Here is a 10829-nt window from a genome sequence, read left to right as displayed (position 1 = left end):
GGTTGATTAGAGTTTGATTCTTGCTTTGTGAGGAATAGGCCTACTTGTTACCTAGAGCGACGCACAGAGGGAGAGGAAAATGAACACTGACGTTTTACAGAGCATAGAATAGTCCGCAGCCTCATGTTTACTGCGAAATGAAAATATCAGTTCATCGCCCTCACGTTCTTTTCAGTGCTGCATTTTGTGTAGGTTGGCCTAGTGTTAATAAAGGAGGGGGTACAGGGGGGGGGGCTTGCAATTTCATCCAAAAAGTACCTTCTTTATTCTTTAAATCATTTCATACAGAGAAGTGTTTATTTTGAAATTTAGATATCAAAGCTTACTTTTTGAAAGTTGAAAACACCCCATTCCTTTTCCAGCTTCCTGTAGTAATATGGGTGCAATTTTCCCAGAGGCATAAATCCATGTTGTGTAGAGTTTGTTTTTATCATGAACGCTTGTTGATCCTGATAATTCCAGAGTATTGGTCGGTAAAGAGAAACTTTTGTAAGTCTTTCTAGGAGATTAACAATGAATGGCCATGATGTCACAAGCTACACGTGCCAAGACATTTTGTGTTGGGTTACTTTGCAGCTAAGTTGTTTGCTACCAGGCAAGGAAGGCTGAACTTAGTTGCTGGAAGCACTTGAGGACTTAGTCTTTTAGCAGCATTCACCATAATAAATTTTCATACATGTATGATTTTGACATCAGTGGATCTAGTTTTTCCATTACCTGCAATGCTATGATTTAAAATTTTCTTACCGTGGTGCAGTCCTTTTGTATACCTTAACCAATATCTAGATAATGCAGGAGATACTATAGATTTATCCAGATAAGAAAAGCTCTAATGTGAAATATTCATTCATGCCTTTTTTCATCTTTCTTTCCTTCTTCTTCTTCTTTTTTCCTTTAGTCTTGGGGGTAGACAACAGTCAGAATAGTTTGATCCTTAGAGGTGAAATTGTTTTACTCTCAAAATATAAAGTACATGTATTAAAAAGAATATGTTACAGCTGTTGAACTAACTATATTTCCCCCTCCCCCCCAGGCAAAATAAACGATGGCTTTGCCTCCCTACCTGATCCCAGGCAGCCCCTGGGCCTATATGGCACAGCAGCAGGCACAGCTTGCTGCTGCCCAGGCCCAGGCTGCTCATGCGCAGATGCATGCACACTTTCAAGCCCAAGCCCAAGCACAGGCACAAGCCCAGGCCATTCCACGCCCACAGGCAGGACCTCCACCGGTGGAAAATGTTTCACTGGAGAAGATGCAGGAGAAAGCTCGAAGGTATGGGAGATACACTAGGCTACTCATGTTTTCTCTTTTTTTTTTTATGCTTAAATTTGAAAGTAGATTTACACAAATATCCTATAAAGTTTGAAATTGTTCTGTTAATGATATCCAGTCTCTTTGCATTTCAGATGGCAACAGCTCCACAACAAAAAGTATGCCGAGAAAAGGAAATTTGGCTTCGTGGATGTACAGAAAGAAGAAATGCCACCCGAGCACATCCGGAAGATCATCCGTGATCATGGTGACATGTCAAGCAGAAAGTACCGTCATGATAAGCGCGTTTACTTAGGAGCGCTGAAGTTCATGCCTCATGCTGTGTTGAAGCTGCTGGAGAATATGCCTATGCCATGGGAGCAAATAAGAGATGTGCAGGTCAGTTATAGTGTCCTTAGCTCCTTTTATTAGAAGGACAGTTTCTCATAAATGTCAGTGTTTATGTAAGTAGATGAATTATAGGTTTGCCTGCATGTCAAGTGTATTTAGATATTTATTTTTAAAGTATTAGCTAGCCTTATGTTTGTTTTTTTTTTTTTTTTTTTTTTTTTTTTTTTTTTTTTTTTTTTTTTTTATTTTTTTATGTTTGAAATATCCATCATTTGTCATTAATTATACAAAAAAACAAGCAACAGCTTTAATAATCATAACTTGTTCCTCTAGGTCCTATACCACATCACTGGAGCCATCACCTTTGTCAATGAGATCCCCTGGGTGATTGAGCCGGTATACATTGCCCAGTGGTCCACCATGTGGATGATGATGAGGCGAGAGAAGCGAGATCGTCGGCATTTCAAGAGGATGAGATTCCCTCCCTTCGATGACGAAGAACCCCCTCTGGATTTTGCAGATAACGTGCTTGATGTGGAGCCCTTGGAGGCTATTCAGATGGAGCTGGATCCTGAGGAAGATGTGGAGGTAGGAGCTGTAGTGAATCTTAATTGTTGTTGTAATGTTGGTTAGTATTGTCAGGCATTGCTTGATGTTCTATTGCAAGTGTGCCCTGTTGTTAAGTATACATTATGGACATTCTTTTAAATGTCTGAGAATAATTTTGTCATTGGTCATTATTGCATTATTGATTTAATTTCATGTACTTCCTCAGGTTGCTGAGTGGTTCTATGAGCACAAGCCCCTCATAGACACAAAACATGTGAATGGTCCAACATACCGCAAGTGGCGGCTGACTCTCCCACAGATGGCAACTCTATATAGATTGGCAAACCAGCTGCTCACAGATGTCTCGGACAATAACTACTTCTATCTCTTTGACTTGAAATCCTTCTTCACAGCAAAGGTATATCTTTCAAGTACAGAGATATGGCCATATATATGTATGTGTATGTGTGTGTATATATATCTATAAATAGGTAGATAGATTTTTCTTTCATTTTCAAAAATATTTTGTGCCTTTTTTATCAAAATAGAATATTACATTTTTGAAATAATGTTTGATATGCAGATATCTTTTTAAAAGATATTCCTATTTCAATGAAATTAATAAAACTAAATTTTGTATAACTTATATATATAAATACTATAAAATTTAGTATTATTACTTTCTTCTTTCCTGATAATATACATAAACTTTTCTAATATTTTCCATTGCACTGCAGGCCCTGAACATGGCACTTCCTGGTGGGCCCAAGTTTGAGCCCCTGATCAAGGACATGAACCCAGCTGATGAGGACTGGAATGAGTTCAATGACATCAACAAAATCATCGTTCGTCATCAGGTGCGCACTGAGTACCGCATCGCCTTCCCCTACCTCTTCAACAACATGCCTCAGTACGTGCATCTGAGTTGGTACCACACCCCTGTGGTCTTGTACATCAAAACAGAGGACCCTGACCTTCCTGCCTTCTACTTCGATCCACTCATCAACCCCATCTCACACCGTAACACCGTCAAAGGAGAGACGCTCCTGCCTGATGATGATGAGGTGAGTTTCTTAGGGTCAGTTTAGGTTGTTCATTATTGAGTTTTGTTTGTGTGTTAAAATATGTATGTATACATATTTGCACATATGTTTATTTATGTATTTATATGAATAATTGTCTCAATATTGTTAATTCATGTAATAGTTTTATTTCATCAGTTATTACTTTTTTATTATCTAGGAATTATATGTTTGTTCTTGAGCTTGATTATTATTGCAATAGTGAATGTTGTATACCTGTTTGTAACATATTTGATTATTTACAGGACTTCGAGCTGCCAGAGGGTGTGGAATCCCTGTTGAAGGATTGGCAGCTCTACGATGATGCAACTGCAAATGGAATTGCACTCCTGTGGGCTCCACGACCCTTCAACATGAGGTCAGGAACCATGAGGAGAGCCATTGATGTCCCACTGGTGAAGACCTGGTACAGAGAGCACTGCCCACCTGGCCAGCCTGTTAAGGTGATTTTATACCTTGTGTTACATTTCGTCATTGCTCTCTCTCTCTCTCTCTCTCTCTCTCTCTCTCTCTCTCTCTCTCTCTCTCTCTCTCTCTCTCTAATCTCCCTCTCTCTCTCTCTCTCCCCTCTAATCTCCTCTCTCTCTCTCTCTCTCCCCTCTAATCTCCTCTCTTTCTCTCTCTCCCCTCTAATCTCCTCTCTCTCTCTCTCTCTCCTCTAATCTCCTCTCTCTCTCTCTCTCTCTCTCTCTCTCTCTCTCTCTCTCTCTCTCTCTCTCTCTCCACTCTCTCTCAGTTTTAAGAAAAAGAGTTGTGTGTAATTAAAAGGTTTGGAACCAGGGTTATCTTTGTGAGCCCTGTTTCAAATAATCTCTTTGCATCTTGTAAGATTATCTGTTCTGAACAGTCACATGAGCAAAATGATAGCTTGAGCATTAACCCCCACAGGTCCGAGTATCGTACCAGAAGCTGTTGAAGTACTACGTCCTGAATGCCTTGAAGCACCGCCCCCCGAAGGCCCAAAAGAAGCGCTATTTGTTCCGCTCATTCAAGGCCACCAAGTTCTTCCAAACAACAACACTGGATTGGGTTGAGGTTGGCCTTCAGGTGTGCCGGCAGGGATACAACATGTTGAACCTCCTGATCCATCGCAAGAATTTGAATTACCTTCACTTGGATTACAATTTCAATCTGAAACCAGTCAAGACCCTCACCACAAAGGAGAGAAAGAAGTCTAGGTTCGGTAATGCCTTCCATCTGTGTCGTGAGATCTTGAGGTTGACCAAGTTGGTTGTTGATGCCCATGTCCAGTACAGGCTGAACAATGTGGACGCCTTCCAGTTGGCTGATGGCTTGCAGTACATTTTTGCCCATGTTGGCCAGTTGACAGGTATGTACAGGTACAAGTACAAACTCATGAGGCAAATCAGGATGTGCAAAGATCTGAAGCACGTCATCTACTACAGGTTTAACACTGGTCAAGTGGGAAAGGGCCCTGGATGTGGTTTCTGGGCCCCAGGCTGGAGAGTCTGGCTCTTCTTTATGAGAGGAATCACACCACTCTTGGAGCGTTGGCTGGGGAACCTGCTCTCACGTCAGTTCGAGGGAAGACACAGCAAGGGTGTGGCAAAGACTGTCACCAAGCAGCGAGTAGAGTCTCACTTCGATCTTGAGTTGAGAGCCTCTGTGATGCACGACATCCTAGATATGATGCCAGAGGGCATCAAGCAGAACAAGGCTCGTACAATCCTCCAGCATCTGTCTGAAGCCTGGAGGTGCTGGAAGGCAAACATCCCATGGAAGGTACCTGGACTCCCCACCCCCATTGAGAACATGATCCTTCGTTATGTGAAAATGAAGGCAGATTGGTGGACAAACACAGCTCACTACAATCGTGAGAGAATTCGCCGAGGAGCAACAGTAGACAAGACTGTGTGCAAGAAGAACATGGGCAGACTGACACGTCTGTATCTGAAATCAGAGCAAGAAAGGCAGCACAACTACCAGAAGGATGGTCCATACATCAGTCCGGAAGAAGCTGTGGCCATCTACACAACAACAGTTCACTGGCTGGAATCACGGCGTTTTGCTCCTATCCCATTCCCACCTCTTTCATACAAGCATGACACCAAACTCCTGATTCTGGCTCTGGAAAGACTAAAAGAAGCATACAGTGTCAAGTCAAGGTTGAATCAGTCTCAGCGAGAGGAGTTGGGTCTCATTGAGCAGGCTTATGATAATCCTCACGAAGCCCTCTCCCGTATCAAGCGTCATCTGCTTACTCAGAGAGCCTTCAAGGAAGTGGGCATAGAGTTCATGGATTTATACAGTCACCTTATTCCAGTCTATGATGTAGAACCACTGGAAAAGATCACAGATGCATACCTTGATCAGTATCTGTGGTACGAGGCAGACAAGAGACGACTTTTCCCACCATGGGTGAAGCCAGGTGACTCTGAGCCACCTCCCTTACTTGTGTACAAATGGTGTCAAGGAATTAACAACCTCACAGATGTTTGGGACACAGCTGATGGTGAATGTAATGTCATGCTTGAATCCAAGTATGAGAAATTGTATGAGAAGATTGATCTTACATTACTCAACAGGTTGTTGCGCTTGATTGTTGACCACAACATTGCTGATTACATGACAGCTAAGAATAACGTTGACATCAACTACAAGGACATGAACCACACCAACCGATATGGTATCATCTGTGGATTGCAGTTTGCCTCCTTCATTGTGCAGTATTATGGTTTGGTTATGGATTTGTTAGTCTTGGGTCTCAAGCGTGCAGCGGACATGGCTGGGCCCCCACAGATGCCCAATGACTTCCTGAACTTCCAAGATGTTGCCACAGAAACCCAGCATCCCATTAGGTTGTACTCCCGCTATATTGATAGAATTCACATTTTCTTCCGCTTCTCAGCAGAAGAGGCAAAGGACCTCATTCAAAGATACTTGACAGAGCACCCTGATCCCAATAATGAAAACATTGTAGGCTACAACAACAAGAAGTGTTGGCCAAGGGATGCAAGAATGAGGCTGATGAAACATGATGTGAACTTGGGACGTGCTGTTTTCTGGGACATCAAGAACCGTTTGCCAAGATCTGTTACAACTGTTAATTGGGAGAATTCGTTTGTGTCTGTTTACTCCAAGGACAATCCAAATCTACTATTCAACATGGCTGGCTTTGAGTGCCGAATCTTGCCAAAATGTCGCATGACACATGAAGAGTTTAAACACAGAGATGGAGTTTGGAATCTTCAGAATGAGGTTACAAAGGAACGTACCTCACAGTGCTTCTTGAGAGTAGACGATGAGTCCATGCAGAGATTCCACAATCGTGTCAGGCAGATCCTCATGGCTTCTGGCTCAACAACTTTCACCAAAATTGTAAACAAATGGAACACTGCTCTGATTGGTCTTATGACATACTACCGAGAATCAGTTGTCAACACTCAGGAATTGCTTGATCTCTTGGTGAAGTGTGAGAACAAGATTCAGACACGTATCAAGATCGGTCTCAACTCAAAAATGCCTTCCAGATTCCCCCCTGTGGTGTTCTACACTCCCAAGGAGTTGGGTGGCCTTGGTATGTTGTCAATGGGCCACGTCCTGATCCCACAGTCTGATCTGAGATGGAGCAAGCAAACAGATGTAGGCATTACCCACTTCAGATCTGGTATGAGTCATGATGAAGATCAGCTTATTCCCAATTTGTACAGGTATATTCAGCCATGGGAAACAGAATTCCTCGACTCACAAAGAGTGTGGGCTGAGTATGCTCTGAAGCGGCAAGAGGCTACTGCTCAGAACAGACGTCTGACTCTAGAGGATTTGGAAGACTCGTGGGATCGAGGTATCCCAAGAATCAACACACTCTTCCAAAAGGATCGTCACACACTGGCCTATGACAAGGGTTGGAGAATTAGAACTGAATTCAAGCAGTATCAAGTCCTCAAGCAGAACCCCTTCTGGTGGACACATCAGCGCCACGATGGAAAACTGTGGAACCTGAACAATTACCGTACTGACATGATCCAAGCGCTGGGTGGTGTAGAAGGTATTCTGGAGCACACACTCTTCAAGGGCACATACTTCCCTACATGGGAGGGTCTCTTCTGGGAGAAGGCATCAGGATTTGAAGAGAGCATGAAGTACAAGAAGCTTACCAATGCCCAGAGGTCAGGTTTGAACCAGATTCCCAACCGTCGCTTCACCCTCTGGTGGTCCCCAACCATCAACAGAGCTAATGTGTATGTAGGTTTCCAGGTGCAGCTTGATCTGACTGGTATTTTCATGCACGGTAAGATTCCCACACTGAAGATCTCTCTTATCCAGATTTTCCGTGCCCATTTGTGGCAGAAGATCCACGAGTCTGTGGTGATGGATTTGTGTCAGGTATTCGATCAAGAACTTGATGCATTAGAGATTGAGACCGTGCAGAAGGAGACCATTCATCCCAGGAAGTCCTATAAGATGAATTCATCTTGTGCAGATATCTTGCTCTTTGCAGCCTACAAATGGAACTACTCAAAACCATCACTGTTAGCAGATTCCAAGGACACAATGGATGGATCAACAACACAGAAATACTGGATTGATGTTCAGCTGAGGTGGGGTGATTATGATTCTCATGATGTTGAGCGATATGCCAGAGCCAAATTCCTTGACTACACCACAGATAACATGTCTCTGTATCCATCCCCAACAGGTGTGCTTATTGCAATTGATCTTGCTTATAACTTGCACAGTGCTTATGGAAATTGGTTCCCAGGAGCCAAACCTCTTATACAGCAGGCAATGGCAAAGATCATGAAGGCCAACCCGGCTTTGTATGTGTTGCGCGAACGCATCCGCAAAGGCCTCCAACTTTACTCTTCCGAGCCCACTGAACCTTACCTTTCATCCCAGAACTATGGGGAATTGTTCTCCAATCAGATCATCTGGTTTGTAGATGATACAAATGTGTACAGAGTGACCATTCACAAGACCTTTGAAGGCAACCTGACCACCAAGCCCATTAATGGAGCCATTTTCATCTTCAACCCTCGTACAGGTCAGCTTTTCCTGAAGATCATTCACACTTCAGTATGGGCTGGCCAGAAACGTCTGGGTCAGCTCGCCAAGTGGAAGACTGCTGAAGAAGTTGCTGCCTTGATTAGGTCCCTCCCAGTAGAAGAACAGCCTAAGCAGATTATTGTGACACGTAAGGGTATGTTGGATCCTCTTGAGGTACATTTACTGGATTTCCCAAATATTGTGATCAAGGGATCTGAGCTGCAGCTTCCTTTCCAAGCTTGTCTTAAGGTGGAGAAGTTTGGAGACTTGATCTTGAAGGCTACTGAGCCCCAGATGGTTCTGTTTAACCTTTACGATGACTGGCTGAAGAACATCTCTTCCTACACAGCTTTCTCCCGTCTCATCCTGATCCTTCGAGCTCTGCATGTCAACAATGACCGAACCAAGGTTCTCCTCAAACCTGACAAGACAACCATTACAGAACCTCACCACATTTGGCCCTCACTAAGTGATGAGGATTGGGTCAAGGTAGAGGTACAGCTCAAGGACCTCATTCTTGCTGATTATGGTAAGAAGAACAACGTGAACGTGGCATCACTGACGCAGTCCGAGATCCGTGATATCATTTTGGGTATGGAAATCAGTGCTCCCTCTGCACAGAGACAACAAATTGCAGAGATTGAAAAGCAAACCAAGGAACAGTCCCAGTTGACAGCCACAACAACAAGAACTGTCAACAAACATGGAGATGAGATCATTACCTCAACCACCAGTAACTATGAAACAGCAACATTCAGCAGCAAGACAGAATGGAGAGTGAGAGCTATCTCTGCTACAAATCTTCATTTGCGTACTAACTACATCTATGTGTCATCAGATGACATCAAGGAAACTGGTTTTACATACATCCTGCCAAAGAATGTGTTGAAGAAATTCATCATTATATCAGATCTTAGGACACAGATTGCAGGTTATCTCTATGGTGTAAGTCCTCCAGATAATCCACAGGTGAAGGAGATTCGTTGCATTGTGATGCCACCACAATGGGGCACTCACCAGATGGTGCATCTACCACACAAGCTACCTGGGCATGAGTTCCTGAATGAGCTGGAGCCTCTTGGGTGGATCCACACACAACCCAATGAGTTGCCACAGCTATCCCCTCATGACATCACCACACATGCAACCATCATGGCAGATAACACAAGTTGGACCACAGACCGCACCATTGTCATTACCTGCTCCTTCACCCCAGGCTCTTGCTCCCTACAGGCATACAAACTCACACCATCAGGCTTTGAATGGGGACGAAATAACAAGGATATGGGTAACAACCCCAAGGGCTACCTGCCATCCCACTATGAGAAGGTGCAGATGTTACTCTCTGACCGCTTCTTAGGCCTATTCATGACCCCACTTCAGGGATCGTGGAACTATAACTTCATGGGAGTCCGGCATGACCCTAACATGAAATATGACCTTCAGCTTGCCAGCCCAAAGGAGTTTTACCATGAGGTCCATCGCCCTGCTCACTTCCTCAATTTCTCCTCACTTGATGAAGCTGACACAGCAGGGGCAGACAGAGACAATGCACTAGAGTAATTTGCATTGCTTCACGTTAGTGTAAATGGGGAATTTTGTACATAATAATAATTAATAAGTGATATATTTTTCTTTGTTTTCTAGAATAGTTGGATATGTGATATCATATGGTCTTATGAAAGGCAGTTGCCCTTATTTTTTATTTTGTACAAGTTCATTTTGTATGATTGTGTGATTCAGGTTTTTCTTTTTGGTGAACTTCATTCATATGTTCATGAATGATGCATAAGATGGAATAGATAAAGGTCCTACACAAGCACCAGTTTGGAGAATTTTAAGCAAAATATACCTGAATAAATTATAGAAAAATAAATTGAAAATACCATTTGTATTTCAATACCCTTTTTGGAGATGAATACAAAATTTCTAGGACTAGTAATTAGTCACTGTGACATTATTTGTGTAAAACTACTAGCTTTTCTTGATAAATTTGCAGCAGAAGTAAACTCTGCAGAAACAAGTCAGTGTTTCATGCCTGGATTCAGTCATTTTACAGATATCAAAAGTGATCATATAATTTAAAATATTTGCAAATAAACTCATTCAACAATACACATGAATATGTAAAGCAATGGCAGGATGGATTTAAAGTTTGAAGATGATTATTGACTGGAAATGTATTTGTAAGCAGTGCTAATACTATCAGATACTTAGGTTATGCCACATAGGTAGACTGTTGCTTCAGTGCTCAGCTGATGATTGGTTACTGTTGCATACGTTAACTCATTTTATCCTTTTCCCCACAATACTTTATCATGATGCTATGTGACCTCTAACATCTGGCACATCTATGTGTTTTAACCATTAATCATTCTGGAATTCCACAAACATTACCTTATGAGCCAAAAAAACGTGGGTTTCACTCCCTTCTTCTTTGAACGGTAGGTTCATGTCTGAGCCGCCGTGGTCACAGCATGATACTTAATTGTAGTTTTCATGTTGTGATGCTCTTGGAGTGAGTACGTGGTAGGGTCCCCAGTTCCTTTCCACGGAGAGTGCCGGTGTTACCTTTTTAGGTAATCATTC

At 42.7% G+C, this 10829-nt stretch overlaps 1 protein-coding gene across 1 annotated transcript in view; it reads left to right on the top strand.

The window, feature by feature from the left end:
- The window catches only part of LOC119574473 (pre-mRNA-processing-splicing factor 8), a 10480-nt gene extending 352 nt beyond the window's left edge, over positions 1 to 10128 (top strand). The window contains exons 2-8 of the mRNA XM_037921711.1: positions 1034 to 1272; positions 1407 to 1650; positions 1936 to 2190; positions 2378 to 2569; positions 2889 to 3215; positions 3479 to 3676; positions 4122 to 10128. Of these exons, the coding sequence (XP_037777639.1) occupies positions 1046 to 1272; positions 1407 to 1650; positions 1936 to 2190; positions 2378 to 2569; positions 2889 to 3215; positions 3479 to 3676; positions 4122 to 9803 (7125 nt within the window). The 5' untranslated portion in view covers positions 1034 to 1045 and the 3' untranslated portion in view covers positions 9804 to 10128. The remainder of the gene's footprint in view (positions 1 to 1033; positions 1273 to 1406; positions 1651 to 1935; positions 2191 to 2377; positions 2570 to 2888; positions 3216 to 3478; positions 3677 to 4121) is intronic.
- The last annotated feature ends 701 nt before the right edge of the window (positions 10129 to 10829 follow it).

Source organism: Penaeus monodon, chromosome 6 (genome assembly GCF_015228065.2).
Source record: "Penaeus monodon isolate SGIC_2016 chromosome 6, NSTDA_Pmon_1, whole genome shotgun sequence".
Classification (NCBI taxonomy): domain Eukaryota; kingdom Metazoa; phylum Arthropoda; class Malacostraca; order Decapoda; family Penaeidae; genus Penaeus; species Penaeus monodon.
Note: the sequence above shows the minus strand (reverse complement) of the source record. Positions and strands in the feature narration are given on the sequence as shown.